The 17,544-nt window shown below is 42.0% G+C and overlaps 2 protein-coding genes across 2 annotated transcripts in view; one reads left to right on the top strand and one right to left on the bottom strand.

Annotated features, from left to right (window-relative positions):
* The first annotated feature begins 7,012 nt into the window (after positions 1-7,012).
* On the top strand, positions 7,013-13,440 carry LOC107282703 (serine/threonine-protein phosphatase 4 catalytic subunit). The gene is made up of 9 exons (XM_015810520.1): positions 7,013-7,119; positions 9,019-9,126; positions 9,234-9,285; positions 9,394-9,444; positions 9,561-9,662; positions 9,802-9,975; positions 10,336-10,462; positions 11,554-11,743; positions 11,899-13,440. The coding sequence occupies exons 2-9, from the start codon at positions 9,029-9,031 to the stop codon at positions 12,026-12,028; spliced, it is 924 nt and encodes a 307-aa protein (XP_015666006.1). The 5' UTR covers positions 7,013-7,119; positions 9,019-9,028; the 3' UTR covers positions 12,029-13,440.
* A 675-nt stretch (positions 13,441-14,115) lies between these two features.
* The window catches only part of LOC107282682 (T-box transcription factor TBX6-like), a 14,247-nt gene continuing 10,818 nt past the window's right edge, over positions 14,116-17,544 (bottom strand). The window contains exons 7-8 of the mRNA XM_029283062.1: positions 16,932-17,124; positions 14,116-14,365 (exon numbers count right to left, since the gene is read on the bottom strand). Coding sequence (XP_029138895.1) covers positions 14,116-14,365; positions 16,932-17,124 — 443 coding nt within the window. The remainder of the gene's footprint in view (positions 14,366-16,931; positions 17,125-17,544) is intronic.

Below are 17,544 nucleotides of genomic sequence, written 5' to 3'. Positions count from 1 at the left end.
AGCAGGGACGTCTGACTCGCAGACCTCTTGAAATAAAAATCTATTTAAACATTGCAAGTGCCTCTTTTTCTTGTCCCTCTGCAGAACTTGAGCAAAGCGATTGCTTTTTCCAGTTAACAAACAAAAAACAAAAAAAACTCCTGCCATTAGGTGGAAGGACAATTTAGAACCATTTGATTGCTTAACAAGGGAAATTCTGGTCCAAATTGTAGTTATTTCTCTATCCCCCCCGTGAATTTCATTTCAGCTTTTGAAACAGCCTCTTGTTTTGAGTTCCAAGGCACAAGGCATTCTGTAGCTATTACCATCCTCCGTTTCATTACTCCAGTGGACCTCCTTATATCCTTGTGGGATGGTGCTGCCAGAGTGAGTGATGGGAGGTGCTGCAGGCACAGGGTAGCATAGAAATGGCGGATCCTTCTGCTTCGGTGATTAGTCATTTTGGCCATCTGCTTCTAAGTTAGCTTCAAGCTTAATAAATCAAGGCATCCTGAATTTAGACTTCTCAGAATCGGGGCTGGAAGGGACCTTGTGGGTCCTAAAAGCAGGAGTCCTTATCCCAGAAAAATGGATGTCCAATTTTTTCCTGAAATGGAGCACCCACAACTCCCGGAGGCAAGCTGTTCATTGATTAATTGTTCTGTCAGGAAATTGCTCACTTTTCAACCAGCAACCTGGGAATTTATAGTCCTAGCATTAAAATTAGGGGAAGGCTAATCCTAAATTCTGCCAGAGAAGAGCTCCCTTTAGCTCTGGTAAATCAATAGTTCATCTAGCCCAGGGGTAGGCAACCTTGGCTCTTTTATGACTTGTGGACTTCAACTCCCAGAATTCCTGAGCCGAGTTGAAGTCCACGAGAGCCAAGGTTGCCTACCCCTGGGCTAGCCCCTCATGATCTTAGGTGTTTTTTTCTTTTCCGTTGTGTGAAAGTTTCAAAGAGATGTTTTGGTATTAACCATTCTAACATTCAAAGCAGTTTTCTGAGGCGATTCAAATACAGTTATAGGAGAACACCTATTTTGTAGATTAAAATGGAAGGAATTAACATTCTTTTAAACCTATTTTCTTCTGCTCTAGCAAAAACCCAATTGAACAGAAAGACAAGGCAATTTCTTCAAATTTCATTTTTGTTATTTTTTCCCCCTTACAAATGGGAAGATTGCTCTGCTCCTTGTGAGATCACGCTGCTGCTCATGGTTTGCAGTACTTTCCCCTGGCCTCCTTTCATTTTGCCTGGGAAATAACAATTCTGACCTCGGTCTCATTTCCTGTTCAGATGGAGCCAGACAGCATTCTGACAAAAAAGGGTGGGGCAGACAGAGATCAGAATTTCGGTTTTTAAATCTGATGACAAGACATAGCAAGGACATTAAAGAACTTAATGAATTTTTTTTAAATTGAGAAAAACATGTACATTTCATTCAACTGACCAGTTGGAGCCTGTTTGGAGGATGCTCTGTCTCTAAAGTAGCTATTTAGATTTTATTGACCCCTTGGAAATGTCCACAATTGAAAAAGTAGTAGTTTCAAGCCCATCACAAAATCTCTGGGAAGCACACTGATGACCATTTTGCTCTAAAAACAACTTAAAACAATCCTCTTGTATTAGCCTGGTAAATACATAACAACAAGAACTCCATAAAAGCCAATTCAGAATACAGAATAACAGAGTTGGAAGGGAACTTAATATATAATTACTTTTCCTGTTCTACAAAAAGGAATGACTGTAGGTTTGTTAAGATGGAGGTACCAAATGCAGTAAGGATTGTGTGATATACAACAACTCCAGTTTGGAATTATAAGTAGGCAGAAGCTATTTTTCCCCCCTCTTACGTTCAATTTGTCCAATTCTCTGAGACTGCCTGGACAAGTCCCTGTGCAGTTTTCTTAGCGTGGTTTTTCAGGGCTGAGAGATTATGACTGGCCCAGTTATTCAGGTGGCATTGTACCTAAGGTTGGACTAGAACTCAAAGTCTCCTAATTTCCCAGTCTGGTGCCTTAATCACTACACCATAGCTATCTCTAGGAGTGATAGAAAAGACCTTTAAAAAAGTCTATCTATCCCTGGTCTCTTTTAAACTAGACAAACTGGGCACAGGATTGAATTAGGCTAGTCTAAAGAAAAGAAGAAATAGGGGTGACATGATAGCAGTATTCCAGTATTTGAGGGGCTACCACAAAGAAGAGGTCAAATTATTCTCCAAAGCACCAGAGGGCAGGGCAAGAAACAATGGCTGGAAATTAATCAAAGAGAGAAGCAACTTGGAATTAAGGAGAAACTTCCTAACAGTGAGGACAATTAACCAATGGAACAGCTTGCCTCCAGAAATCGTGGGTGCTCCATCACTGGAGGTTTTTAAGAAGAGACTGGACAGCCACTTATCTGAAATGGTATAGGCTCTCTTGTTTCAACAGGGGGCTGGACTAGAAGACCTCCAAGGTCCCTTCCAGCTTTATTCTATTCTAGGCAAACATTGGGCAGTCAGCAACCCTTTATTTCTGAAGAGGTGGCAATTTCAGTATTGAAGTAGTAATCTGACTATAACTTCCTGTTATACTTGGGCAGACTTTCCATTCCTGTTCTAGTTACTCTGGATCGTGCTAGTTAATTCAAGCACAGTTTAATATTTCAAAGCAGAAATGTGACTGGAAGAGCTGAAGCACAATCTGTTGTCCACCTGTTTTCAATAATTAGTCCTCCACTTAGGACCACATTGGGTTGGGCCAGGAATCTTGGTTGCTGAGTGAAGTGATCATTAAGCGAGATACCATGTGACCGCTTTGCTCAACGCCCACAATCTTGACTCTCCTAGTTGTAGACATTAAGCCAAGTGCCAGGGAGAGGACATCGGCCTCACGCCACACCAAGGAAGTTTAGACGCTCTCCTTGTCCCATCAGGGAGAATGATGGCATTTGCTAGCATTTTCATCAGATTTCAGGTCATTTTCATCAGATTTGAGGTCGGTTCCTCCAGCATGAGAGATTTCTTCTCCCTGCATAGAAGGCAGAAATCCCGCAGTGCGCTAGGGGAAATGGATGTTCAAATTCCAGCAACCTTCCCTGTCAGCTTCCCCAATGACTTTTCTGGGGAAGCCAGCAGGGAAGATTGAAAATGGAGAGTGCAACATTTTTACGACATTTCACCTACAACGGGCGGAAGTGCTTTATGGGCCTTAAACCACCCGTTCAGAGGCTGCTAGTTAGTTAAACGTATAGCATATGTGAGTAAGAGAGGAAAAGCAATTTGGTACAGGTAGTCCTCGACTTATGACCACAACTGAGCCCAAAGTTTCCATTGCTAAGCGAGACAATGAATTTTACCCCATTTTACAACCGTTCTTGCCACAGTTGTTAAGTGAATCACTGCAGTTAAATTAGTAATGCGACTGTTAAGTGAATCTGGCTTCCCCATTGATTTTGCTTGCCAAAAGGTTGCAAAAAGTGATCACATGACTCTGGGACACTGCAACCATTATAAATATGAGACAGTTGCCAAGCATCTGAATTCTGATTATGTGACCCTGGGGATGCTGCAATGGTCGTAAGTGTGAAAAACAGTCATAAGTCACTTTTTCCAGTGCTGTTGTAACTTTGAGCAGTCACTAAATGAATTTTTGTAAGTCAAGGACTACCTACAGTATATACTAAAGTAAATGCTTAATAGTCAAGACAACAACTCAGAATTTACATAGGGAAGGGGGGGTAAACTGAAGAGTTATATTAGTGGTATGGCACGGTGATCAGTTTGGTAGGCATGTGTCAAGGTATGCTAATTATTTAAGCACAATGATAAGCAACAAATGAGAATAGTAATATTTATTATAAACAGCTACAATGGCAATATGATTTACTGTTCCTGTTCTCCAATTGGGACTGGAGTAAGTCTACAAGAATCAATTTCTTACCTGAGACTACAGATGAAATTCAAAAATCTCTTATAACCTTTTAGATTGGCAGATTGGATATAGGAATGTGTTAATTACACCAGAGAGGATTTGGCCTATCTTCAACTATAACTATATCAAAGGATTTCTTCTCTGGCAGTTGAGAAATCATTAGCTATGTGAATATGATTTGATAACAATGAGCTATCACTGTTCTGTAGTGTTTAAGGAATTAATCTTGGAGAATTGCTGCCTCACTCTTCAGTTAAAAAAATAATCATAATTAATGTTGACAAACTATCCCAATGGAAAAAAAACCCATCCCTGAATTTTAATAGAGTAACCAAAAGTATAAATCATACTGGTCTGTTGAATTGCAATCTTCCTGGTCCCACATCAAGATTTTGAAAGAAATTGTATACAGAACTGAAACATAAAAATGTTCTTACTCACTTAGAAATCATTTGCCCAATGGAAGCTCCGCACTAGGAAAGAAGTTTTTTTAGTTTCCAAAACATGGAAAGAAAGTAGGATGCTATTTTCTAGTCAGCTTGGAAATCACCACTAGGAAAAAGAGATGCTAGCAAATTTCTGCGAATTCAGTCAGAATAAAAAGTAGCCGTACACTGTAAATTAGTGTGTGTTCAAAAAAAAAAAAAAAAAAAGAGGAATACTTAATTCAGTAATGCAATGTACTACTGCTGACCTACAGTTGTTTTTCATTTTTCTGTATTTTACATGCAAATTTCTGTTTTGCATTTTTCTCCTCCATAAGACCAGTTATTGCATTTCTATGCCCGCTCACACCCATAAAAATGAGAATATGAAACAGAAATTATTACAAGTCCAGCATGTCAAATGCACCAATGCGAATATTGCCAATTGTTTTGAAGACTCATTCCTCTTAGTTGATAGAGGATTTTTCATCTGCAATTTCCTTTGCAGTATTGATGCAGCAGCAGATGGGGGTCTGTTTGATTAATGTTTTTAGTAACTAGGAAATTCCTTGATTAATGTTACTATAGATTAAGATGTCTTTGAAGTTGTAAAGCAAGCTCCCCATGAGGAATATAGAGTCTGATAAGAACTGGTTCAAACGTGCCAAAGACAAGGATTCTCTTCTATTGATACAATGACTTAAATTTTAGTTACTTGCAAGCTCGTTATACTGTGAGAATCCTACCTTCTGAATATGAAGGTGAACATTAACAAGATCCTATCAGTATTAAGAATATTATGGGATGATATGGAATATTACATGCAATACTAAAGTTACTGAGCAAGCATGCAACAGAGATGTGTCAAATGATGTTACCTAATGAAAGAACTAATTCCAAACCCAACATGTTTAAACTGAATAGAAAGTAATTTTTTACGTTTCTAAGCTGCTCCTCTCTGCTCTTGGCTGAGGTGCCTTTCCTGACTGGTGTACTGTACTTAAAGAGATTTTAATCTACCTTTCCAGTTTTGGGCAAGGCACATCGAGTGAATGGATCTGTCGGATGTATACAGCTAACAGTTTCATGATGTATTGGGCTGCAACTTCCATAATTCTCAATCATTCTGAGCCAATTTTGAGAATTAATATCTCAACTGTGTAAAGTTCACTCTGGTAGGGAAACTTCTCTTCTTCAGCTAAATCTCAATAGGGAAAGTCTTTTGAGATTACTAGCTCCCCCCCCCTCCAAATCTTTAGTCATATTTTCAAACGATTTTATGAATGTCCTTACAACGTAGTGCTCCTCCCTATTTTCTGGCCAATAGAGTAGCATTAATAAGAGCTTCCAATCCATGCCTTCATCCTTCCTTACCATGGACTCACAATATAAAGATACAGTTCAATTTTAAAAGTCTGCTGAAATGAGGACAAAGGCCTATGGTTGTTCTGATTTCTGCAGGAATGGGAAAGAGGCCAGACGATGGTAGGGGTGCTGAATACCAGACTCACAGCTTCAGGGTGGATCCAACAAGATGGGCCTAGCACTATTTCAAGTATTAAACCATTTCTGTTTAAATAAATTAAACTTTAAATAAAGTTTAAATAAAGACAGCCAACCAAGAAACAGTGAGCGCTAGTTCCACCTTAGGAATGAAAAAAATCACCTAGGTGGCCAATCACATTTTCTCAACCCTACCTACCTCACAGGGTTGTTGTTGTGAGTAAAATAGGAGGAAGGATTAGGTATGTTTACTGCCTTATTTATAAAAATAATAAAGGTGGGATAAAAATCTAATAATAAATAAAATGTAGTTCTAGTATCTTTATCCAGTCTTGATCATCCTCTAATAAAAGTTGTGAGACATATACACATAGCACATAATTAGATGTGGCACACTGTCATCATATTGAGACTATGCCAATCTCCTCCACCTTGTTAAAAATATAAAATTGTGTTTCTCTTCAGTAATAATGAGTATCAGGGCTCCCATATATGGCCTACAAAACTCCAGATGAACCCCAGAAAAGCAACAAAACACTTTTATACGGGGTGACCTCTGGGTGGCAGCAAAGGACTGGTTTTCTGTATCACCTTGCCGCCGCCTAGTGGTCCTTTGGAGTTTTGCAGACCGAAAATGCTTGGCCGTCTGTGATCAAACATTCTTTTCTAAGTAAGCGATGTAATAGATTGGAATCATAGAAACATTTCCATACTGTTGCCAAGAAGCTACATGAACTTTATCAACGAGAACTCAAACTCAACTGGAAGACATTTTGACTTTACCCCGAGCGATATAATATCTCGCCGGATGATACGAGGAAGTTGGGGGGAAAGGAAGAGGAACGGGAAGTGCACAACAGAAAAAGTACCCGGAAGCTTTTTTATAGTACACATACCATTAAAAAAAAGTGTACTTAAAAGCTCTTCGCGATGGTGTTTCTTCCGTTTCCTCATTTCCGGCACTGTGTCCCCCTCCTTTTAAAATCCTTCGTGGAAGGAAGACATCTTCCTTTCCACGTTACCTTACAATATTAAGCCGCTACCTATAAATAAATATACGCATATACGTGCACACACGTGCAACTAAAGCGAGTCTCCTCCGCTTTAAAGAGCCAAGGTCGCTCCGCCTCCCCCACTTGCGTCTAAGGAAGGAAGCGGAAGTGACGTCCTGGGCTTAGTAGTTAGTGGAGAGCCGGAAAGAGGGAGGGTTAAGGCTCGGGCCCGGGAGCCGGAGGGAGCCGCAGAGCAGCTGCTACTGTCTCCGCCGTAGCTGCCCGGACCCTCCAGGTACGCGGTGAGTTTTTATCGTGCGCATGCGCCAGGAGCCCTCTTCTCTGTCTCCCTTCGACCGTCGTGACGGGGCCGCCGGGGGAAAGTTGGTTGCCATAGAGACAGGAGTTCGGTGGGGGAGCGGGAGTGCCGGCAGTGCCGGCGAGGGAGGGAGGAGGGAAGGGGGGGCGCGCTGCCGGTGAAGCGATGCCTCGTTGGGGAAGCTGTGGGGCGCCGGGGCTGGCGCGCTCCAGCGAGGGTGTCATGTCGAAGAGGGGCGAGCTTCCCCACGAGCGCGAGGAGAGGGCAGAGTTTGCCAGCTCGGGTGAGGAGCGCGGCGGACTCTCCACGATTGTTGCGGGACTTATGGGAGGGAGGTCGGTTTCATTGCACAGAGGCAGGGAGGCGGCAGGGAGGTTTCTCTGATGGGTGTCGCCTCGGGAAGTTAGAGGAGGGGATGGATATGCGGGGGGGCTTGCTATGGTAAAGGAGGGAGGGGTCCTTCCTTATGCTACTTCCTCTCCCCCCCCCCCCTGTATTCTGTTAAAATTCGTGTGAAGCAACAGCCTGGCCCATGGGGGTGGGAAGAGTGGGTTGAGGTTCCTTCTGACGCCTTGGGGTTGATTGATCTGCCAGCTTCACTGGTGGTGGTGGTGGGGAGTCTTGATATATCACACCCACATTTACTTTCTCTTTTCTTCCTCCCCTCCCCCCCCCTTGTTAAGGCACCTAAAAGTTCTTGTGACTTTCTCAACGGAGTATTTATGAACTTGTGCAGTGAGGTTTGTTTCCTCCTCTCCAATTTCTGCTGCTGTCTTTAAGGATGTTGAATTGCTGTTTTGTTTGTGCCATAGGCTTAGGAATGATGGCAGTTGTGTATTCTAACTCATCTCTTGAGAGCACCGGGTTTAGGAAGGCTGTGAACTGAAGGGAGTATTGCACAAAGGACAAATTGAACAAGTGATGCAGTTTGCAGGAACCTGTTGAATATTCTATAAGCTGTTTTTACTTTAGTATAGTAATTTGTATCCCAGAAACTGCTTACCTTGACTCTACAAGGTGTATTTCCATTTCTTTACCAATAGTGTAGCTTTTCTGTAGTCCATTGGGAAGATTTGAAGAAATCGTCTTGCATTTTTATCACTTGTTTACATGGGCTACCTGAGTGGTTTGGTTGTAGTGTGAAAGTATCTGCCTACCTATACTTCAACAAAATTTCATTCTGCCTGTCTTGGTGTTTCTTTTTTGTTAGTTTCCAAAGACGAGACTGTAGATGAAAAGATACCCATAACTGAGATTTTCCTATAGTTTATTAGTAGTTGTTTTAGGGATGGAGAATTTCTTTAGTTTCTCCTTTGCTTTCATCAATATTACAATCTTAAGAATATACATGTAGTCCTTGACTTAACAACCTTTCATTTACTGAAGGTTCCAAGTTACACTAGCACTGAAAAAAGTGACTTTTGACAGTTTTTCACACAACTGTAGCAGCATCCCTCTGTGGTCACATGATCAAAATTCAGACATTTGGTAATTAGCATGTATTTATGACAGTTGCAGTAATCCTAGGATCACGTGATCACCTTTTGCGACCTAGCAAGCAAAGTCAATGGGGAAGCCAGATTCACTTAACAACCGTGTCATTAATTTTAACAACTGCAGTGATTCATTTTGTGACAAGAAAGATCGTAAAATGGGGCAAAACTTAACAATTGTCTCACTTAGCAACAGAAATTTTGGGCTCAGTTGTGATCGTAAGTTCTGGACTACTTGTATTTTTAACATTGCTTAGTTGTGGTTTGCTCTGGTCTGGAATCCTTTTGAAGAAGAATCTGTGTGCTCATAGAAAGTCTGGGTGCAACATGTTTGTTTATCCATGTGTTTGTGCACACATGTAACTTGACAACGTTTCTTCTTTTTACAGGGGGGGAGAGATGGCTGAAATCAGTGACCTTGACCGTCAGATTGAACAACTGCGGCGCTGTGAACTCATCAAGGAGAGTGAGGTCAAAGCCCTCTGTGCAAAGGCCAGGCAAGTGTTTGTAGACTTCTGAGCAGTTGCTGCTTTTATACTGCAGCATGCAGCTGATGATGTGAAAGGCAATTCCAGATGACACCACTCCCTTTTCCTTCCAACAGAGAGATCTTGGTGGAAGAAAGTAATGTCCAGAGAGTAGATTCCCCAGTAACAGTGAGTAAGGGTTTGGGGGGAAAGTTTCATAATACCTTAGACTGGTGTGGTGACAGCAGCAGTCAGGCAAACTTTTATTTTTTTTTTATCCTTGATGCTTTTTTCCAGGTTTGTGGGGATATTCATGGCCAGTTCTATGACCTTAAAGAGCTATTCAGGGTGAGTACTGAAACCCACTAGTTCCGTGCTGCCTTCTGCTGCTTTTTGCTTTCTTTCTGTAGATTTCCTAATTTTATGAGTAACCATTTTGTGTGTTCCGTGTCTTCATGCGTTAGGTAGGTGGCGATGTACCTGAGACCAACTATCTTTTCATGGGAGACTTTGTTGACCGAGGCTTCTACAGTGTTGAAACATTCTTGCTGCTGCTGGCACTCAAAGTAAGGAAAGCCCTGATAAGTTAACATTAATTTTTTCTTTTTTTATTTAAAAGTCAGTATGTGTTGGCAATGATGCAAGTTTGGCTAATAGCTTTTTAAATCTGTAGGCTAAGCTGAATGGGTCCACTTCTTTTTACAGGTCCGTTACCCGGACAGAATCACCCTTATCCGTGGCAATCACGAAAGCAGGCAGATCACCCAGGTATATGGGTTTTATGACGAGTGCTTGAGAAAATATGGCTCTGTCACTGTGTGGCGCTATTGCACTGAGATTTTTGACTACCTCAGCCTCTCTGCCATTATCGATGGCAAGGTGAGTATGCAAGTATAATTCTTGAATCATGATGAATTGTGGATCTGAAGGAGATCAGATTCTGATTTGAAAGACTTACTGTCTGAAAAATAGGGGGGGGGGGGGAAACAACATTTTACTTGCCAAGAGATGTAATTATGGGCTAATCACTGGTGGCATAGGGCTGATTCATAATGAATGTTTTCTCTTAATTCAAATCCAGCACTCAATTGTTTTTAATCAATTGCATAACTGAATATCAGAGACTGTAAAGGGGTAGTGGGGCACATAGATATTATGTCTCTGGGGTAAGGTGATCAGAGAAAAAAAGTGGAGGGCGGTCCATGATGTATATTGTATAAGTGTGTCTTTTCTGTTCAGATTTTCTGTGTCCATGGTGGCTTATCCCCATCCATCCAGACGCTGGACCAGATCCGAACGATAGATCGCAAACAAGAGGTCCCTCATGATGGCCCCATGTGTGATCTTCTATGGTCTGACCCTGAAGGTACAGCTATGAGTCTTTCTTTTTCTGTTTGTGTGAATATTAGCTCGATAGTAGACACCGTAATGGCTAAAATTGTGTACAGGTTTGGTGGAATCTGATAGGAATTGCACATGCCAAAAGCAGTGTTGAAGAGTATTGTGTTTGTAATTCTGATTCAAAATTATACTAGAACGAAAAGAGTTAATTGGTGTTACTACATACCCTGATGAGATTGAAGTAGTTGAAGAGAGACCGAAGCAGATTATATCCCAAGCACATTGTGGTAAATTTAAAGGTTTCCCCTGCCTAGCCATGTCCAACTCTAGGGCACGTTGCTCATCTCCGTTTCTTGACCAAGGGAGCCAGTGTTGCTGAAGAGAGTTTCCATGGCCATGTGGCCAGCATGACTGGATGCCTAGGTGTACAGAACACTGTTACCTTCCCACCAAAGTAATACCTATTTACTCATATTTGCATGCTTTCAAACTGCTAGGTTGGCAGTAACTAGGGCAGGAATGGGAGCTCACCTCATCACGGGGCGGTCAGGTCTCAAACCCGGGCTGTCAGCTTTTCAGCTGACAATCTCAGCATCTATAACTGCTGAGCTATCGTGCCCCTATATTGCGGAAGACATATATAATAAATCTTGCGTGGATTTGCAATCATCAGCAAATCAAATAAATGGTAAAACTCTTTTAAGTCTTCCACTAAAGATAGTCAGATATTTTGTATTTCCATCTCCATTTCCTTCCCACTCCCAGAATTATTGTTTTAGAAGATTTTTTAAAAGGGAAAAAGAACAGCCTTGTATGGTGGAATACGGGTGGTGGTATGAGATGTTCTACAGCAGGGGTCTTCAAACTTGGTCCTTTTATGACTTGTGGACTTCAACTCCCAGAATTCTCAGCCAGGCATGCTGGCTGAGGAATTCTGGGAGTTGAAGTCCACAAATCATAAAAGGGCCAAGTTTGAAGACCCCTGTTCTACAGTGTCTCCTTGTCAACTGATTGGCTTTCTTCTATTAGCTTGCAAGACCAGATGTTTCCTTTTCCTAGCATTTGCCTGCCATTTGGGTTCCCGTGTGTCGATATTCTCTTCGTTTGCTCTTCTAGATACTACAGGCTGGGGGGTCAGTCCTCGAGGTGCTGGCTATTTATTTGGCAGCGATGTGGTAGCGCAGTTCAACGCAGCAAATGACATCGACATGATTTGCCGGGCACATCAGCTGGTCATGGAGGGATACAAATGGCATTTCAACGAGACCGTTCTTACCGTGTGGTCAGCCCCCAACTATTGCTACCGGTGAGAAACTGCCACAGGGTATGCCTGTGAAGAGGAAGAACTGTGGGATGGGGAGAGGGAGATTGAAATTAGCTGAATGTGTTTTCCAGGGATGTGCAGCGTTGATAAAAGCTAAAGCACACAAATTTGACCTCTCTTCTCTCTTCCAACCACAGCTGTGGGAATGTTGCAGCCATCTTGGAACTGGATGAACACCTTCAAAAGGAATTTATCATCTTTGAAGCAGCCCCTCAAGAAACCCGAGGCATCCCATCTAAGAAGCCTGTTGCGGACTACTTCCTGTGAATGCTGCTCCTCCCTCGTCCCCTTTGTGCGGCTTCTGTTTCCTATTCTGGATGGAGTGGTCAGCTTCTCTTTCAGCCTTTGGCAGGGGTTCAGCTCTCTTCTTTCCTTCTCTCCCTTACCTTGGCCCTCGCCCAATAAATTCTCAGTTCTGGACCCCTTAGACTGAATTAGCCATCTTTTCCCAACATTGCTGATTCCTGAGCAATCCCTAGGATTGCCATAATTGGTATATCCCCCCACCCCACCCCTAAAAAAACACACTTTTTTAAAGGATTTCTACCTGTGGAAAAACCTGGAACTTTGTCAGCTCTTTCCATGAAAAGAAGTATCAGCCCAGGAATGAAGAAAAGTTGTAGTTCTTTTAAAGTTCTCTAGTTTTGTAGAGAAGTCACTGACCAATTTCTTGAGCAACTGTTGATGGGGCTTTTCTAATGAAGCATTGTCCAAGCTGGTGGCCCTCCAAATGTATTGGCCCTAAAACTCCTATCATCCTAGCCAACATGGCCATTTTGAATTAGGTGGTGGGAATTGTAGCATAATCAAATCTGGTGGACACTAATTTAGAGAAGGCTGTTTTAGAAGAACTGGAAGTTATTGCTTAGAGAATATATACATTACAAAGAACTGGATTCAGAAATAAAGAGAAGCCAGCTTGATCAAAGAATATCTGATCTTGTTAGGGGAGCTAATTATCTGGACTAATTCCTCCCTTAGATACTTCCTTCTTTATTCTTTTTCCTTTTGTCAGCTGACCTTGGAACTCCATGGTTTTGGTGCCACTCTGAAAGATTTAAGCAAAGAACAGGAAGTGCTCCAAACTCTGCTGTTTTGGGTTGCTGGAAGACCTGCAGTGCTGAGGGTTTTTGGCACTTCCGTCTGTAATTTGCTTCAATTATGTGGAATAGTTTGAGCTAGTATAGGAAGTCCTTCCTTTGTGTTCCATCGCTCCTGATTCCCACTCTGCTCCTTAAAAACTATATGGCCAGTGGAAGACAAGACTGTCCCCAGCGTTCTATACCAAAAAAATCCTGATCTTGCAAAAAGATTTTTTGTGGTCACTGGAGGAGCCAAATGCTCTCTGGAATCCATTGAGCTTTGGCAATGGGTTTATTAAATCTTTTATCGGTAGATCTGGTTCTCTTACGTCTTCTCCTTCTCCCTGACTATGGAGATTGGGACCACATCATGCTAATGAATTTGACCAATGGGACATGTTTTCTCTCTTCTCCCTCTGATCTTGTGCCCCTGTGGGGATGAGGCAGCCACACCTGTAATCCCCAGGCTGACATCTTCCCCTTCCTTTCTTCACCTTTATTCCTGTGAAGGAATGTGCAGTCCAGGTATCTATTTAGAGTTAGAAGGGGGGACTTCCTGCCATCTCCCATGATCTGTCTCTTGCTCTAATTTTATTTTGTTTTTCCTATTTACAACTTTTAGATAAAAAATAATAAAATTAAGAAAAAATGAGTTTCTTGTACATTGTGTAATTTGTACTGCCACATCATTTACAAAGGAGTGCTACAGAAATATCTGCAAATATGTCTTTTCTTATGATAGTTAATTTCCTAATTAATTTGGTAGTGGCTGAGAAAGGAGGATGACTTTAATACATTCACTGTAGTTGCAGAGGAAAAAAGAAGAGAATTTGCATCCTCTCATCAAGCCAAATGGGATCTGCCAGCTATGAAATTTTAACACCTGATATAAAGCAAGTTGCTATGGTGCTGCCCTACCACGTGTAACACTCCAATATCAGTGCTAAGATGACATGTTGTGCAGACATATGTAAGAATATGTACTTGTATGTAAGTCTTTCTAAGATGTTTTAAAAGGAATAGCTGAAGCATAGCCACCACTTAAGTCAGGAAACTGAAGATAATTTTTTTTACTTGGGAAGTAATTGAAAAAGGAAGTTTGAATGTGAGTGTCTCAACTTCAAAATGTACAGTCTGTTGCAGCCTTTGTGGGATTTAATTATAAACTATGCAGATATAAACAAGCTCTACTTCCTTAAATGGAAGAGGAAAACACCATGAAACTTTGCAAGCAGAAGCAAATAAAATGCAGGTATCCAGGTTGTGCAGGGGTTAGAGCATCGATGGCTGTGAGCCAGGATAGCCAGAGGGAGGTCCATAGACACGAGGTGGAGGCGGGTAGGGTGCAAAACTGAACTTGAAAGGAGAGAATGAGGAAGATTCTGGTGGTTCTGCACTTCCAAGGAAAGGAACCACATCCAGGCTGGCCCAGCTCGCTGGGAGCATTGGTCTGTAATCGGCTTGCTCGGGAGGAGACTTGGTAGGGGGAGAAGATGGAAGAACTGCTATTTCTTGGCTTGGGCTGCGGAAAAGCATAGCATAAGTCAGCACCTAAGAAGACTTGGAGGTCATTGGCTGAACCTGCCTAGCCTCCCATTTGGTGGGTCACACAATTGTGCTTTCCCTTATATAGCCCAGAGGATTTTCATTCTGAAGGTATTTCTAACCTTCCTTAGTCCTTTCTCATTCCTCTGAAAACATTCCCTTTTCTTCTTGCAATATCCTATTTGATGTAAATCGGGTGTCCAACCTTGGCAACTTTAAAATTTGTGGACTTCAGCTCCCAGAATTCCCCAGCCAGACTTCTGGGAGTTGAAGTCCACAAGTCTTAAAAGTTGCCAAGGTTGGACACTCCTGGTGTAAACCATGCATCGTGAATTTTGACTTTCTTATGGGATTGAGTTGAAAGGATAATTGCAAATCAGCCAAATATTACTTTTTTAAAATATTTTCGCATTGGCCTGAAAGCAAGGATGGAATGCAGGATGATATTAACCGATAGGTTATTGCCTCTAGCATCACAGCTGACATTAAAAGATAAGCTTGAGGAAAATCTTGTACATGATTGGAACAGCTGCTAATAAAGATGCTGGCTTGGCTCATTTTGATCATATGATCAGTGAAGCAAACTTAATCTACTGAAACATTTGTAGAAGGCCTCCAACTCTCTTGTCAAACCTAAAATACTGTTTTATGTATAAAACAAAGCCTTTGCCAGAAAAAGCCAAGAGCAATTTTCAGCGCAGGATTTAGACAATGATCACTCTTGCATAATAAAAATTAATGTAGCTATAAGTAACTCTATTATGTATAGCTGCGTCTGAAACATTTGATAGGCATCAGTTATATATCCTTTCTCGGGGATATATCACTAGACTCCTTTTAAGTCCTAAGTGCGACAAATATTGGAGCATGTGCACAAACAAAATGGTTTTGTACAGAATTCATTTGGAGGAGGAGGGGCTTTGTTATGGATAAATTTTCACACTCAATTAAAGTTTCCATGCTGGAGAACCATGCAGTCTTCACTTGGGGAAAAAAATAAATGCCTGGTTCTCAAATGTGGATACATGGAACAGTCTGGGTAAAAATCACTAAAACAATATATTTCTCTAACATTATAATGAGGATGTTTTTGGGATAGGATATTTTTAAGAGCCAGTTTGGTCTAGTCCAGGGGTAGGCAACCTTGGCTCTTTTATGACTCGTGGACTTCAACTCCCAGAATTCCTGAGCCAGCTATGCTGGCTCAGGAATTCTGGGAGTTGAAGTCCACGAGTCATAAAAGAGCCAAGGTTGCCTACCCCTGGTCTAGTCTCTAGTGATAAGGCACCAGGGCTAGTAACCAGGAAACTGTCAGTTATAATCCTACTTAGGCATGAAAGCCAGCTGGGTGACTGGATCAGTCACTCTCAGCCCACAATGTCATGGTTCAGGTGACCAGGTGGTTAGTCAATTCCTATTGGATCAATCCTTGGTTGATCTGAAAAAAAGCAGACTGTGTTTGCGGGGGGAAATGCTAGGAATAAAAAAAAAAAAAATTCCAGGTCAGTCCTGCCACCCTGGAGGAAAAGTAACATGGTCCTTTATTAGATAGCAACTAAAATAAACAATCCGAATATCTGAAGTTAGCTAAATGGTCCAGTGGTGAAGGCACCAGCCAAGGGTAGGCAACCTTGGCTCTTTTATGACTCGTGGACTTTGATATGAAACCACTGGGTGAGATCAATGATCAATTCAGAGTACAGGATCATCGATACCGATGATCTGTGCAACTCATTCCCAGGCTGCGCAAATGATGATTCAGGATCTGGAGGCTGTGCAGGGCTATATGGGTGAAGAGCAGATTTAGGCTCAATCCTGACAAGACTGAGTGGCAGTGGCCGTGGCTGTTTGGGGCCCTAAGTTTGGGATGTTTCCACTTCTGGTTCTGGATAATAATAATAATAATGATAAAGTTGGAAGGGACCAACTTTATCTAGTCCAACCCCCTGCTCAGGCAGGAAACCCTATACCATTTTGGACAAATGGCTGTCCAGTCTCTTCTTAAAAGCTTCCAGTGTTGGAGCATTCACCGCTTCTGGAGGCAGGTTGTTCCACTGGTTAATTGTTCTAACTGTCAGGAAATTTCTCCTTAGTTCTAGGTTGCTTTTCTCCTTGATTAGTTTCCACCCGTTGCTTCTTGTCCTGCCTTCAGGCACTTTGGAGCAGAGCTTGACCCCCTCTTCTTTGTGGCAGCCCCTGAGATATTGGAACACTGCTATCATGTCCCCCCTCGGGATGGGGTTGCACTTTCCTTTTTGGGATTAGTAAGCAACTTGGGGTTCCTCCTGGAATCACAACTGCTCAAGTGGCAGCTACAGAGCCCTTTTATGTGCACCAGCTATGCTCTTTCCTCAACTGCGAGGCCCTTTAAATCAGAGGTGTCCAATCTTGGCAACTTTCAGACCTGTGGACTTCAATCCCAGAATTCCCCTGCTAGCCATACTTCAATTATGTATTCTTTTAAATATTGCAAGACACCTGGCATTTTTCCAGAGTTGGGCAGCTTTAACACCAAATAATGAAATAAATAAATATTCTGTTACCTGCCATAAGGTGAGGATGGCCCCCTTAAACCATGAAAAGCAGCTGGATGTTGTACATAAGCCTCGGCCCCATTGAGATTAATTCCTGCAGGGGGGTAGAAGGAACAGGAAGGCTGTGGAAGTGCAGGGGGTGGCTGTTGTTCCAGAGGCCCCTCTTCGGTCAGGGTGGAGTCGCAAGGCCCCTTTTTGCTCTCTATGGGAAGGGATGTGCAGAGAAGACAGGAAGAGAAGACAAAGTTATAAGTAGGAATTAAACAACTACATGCTGGAAACCTATTTGGCAAAGATGGGGAACTCTTTATGAAAGAGGTGACACAAGGAGGTGAAATGACTGTACACTTAGTTAAGAAAAACAAAATCTAACAATTTGTCCAGCCTATTGGAAATCAAGTGAGGAGATTCTTTTAATTGATTCTTGGGAGTTGTTTTTGATTTGAGCTGGCTCTAAGCCCTGTAAACAAACAAACAAAGCTAGTCTGTATAAGTCAGGTTCTTCTGAGAAGCTTATTTCACTTCAAATTAATAAGACTACTTTCAAGGAAAAAGGAGGGGATAATTGCAGATGAAGGAGAAGAAAATGGAGAACGTGGCTTTGGGAAGAATTATGAGATTA

This window comes from Protobothrops mucrosquamatus, unplaced genomic scaffold, assembly GCF_001527695.2.
Source record: "Protobothrops mucrosquamatus isolate PMUCROS unplaced genomic scaffold, P.Mucros_1.0 scaffold11, whole genome shotgun sequence".
In the NCBI taxonomy this organism is placed as follows: Eukaryota; Metazoa; Chordata; class Lepidosauria; order Squamata; family Viperidae; genus Protobothrops; species Protobothrops mucrosquamatus.
Note: the sequence above shows the minus strand (reverse complement) of the source record. Positions and strands in the feature narration are given on the sequence as shown.

Bases quoted from the DNA above. Each gene is read 5' to 3' on its own strand.
- LOC107282703 (XM_015810520.1), top strand. From the start codon at position 9,029: ATGGCTGAAATCAGTGACCTTGACCGTCAGATTGAACAACTGCGGCGC. The intron at 9,663-9,801 runs GTAAGGAAAGCC...TTCTTTTTACAG, and splicing joins TGCTGCTGCTGGCACTCAAA to GTCCGTTACCCGGACAGAAT. The intron at 9,976-10,335 runs GTGAGTATGCAA...TTTTCTGTTCAG, and splicing joins CTGCCATTATCGATGGCAAG to ATTTTCTGTGTCCATGGTGG.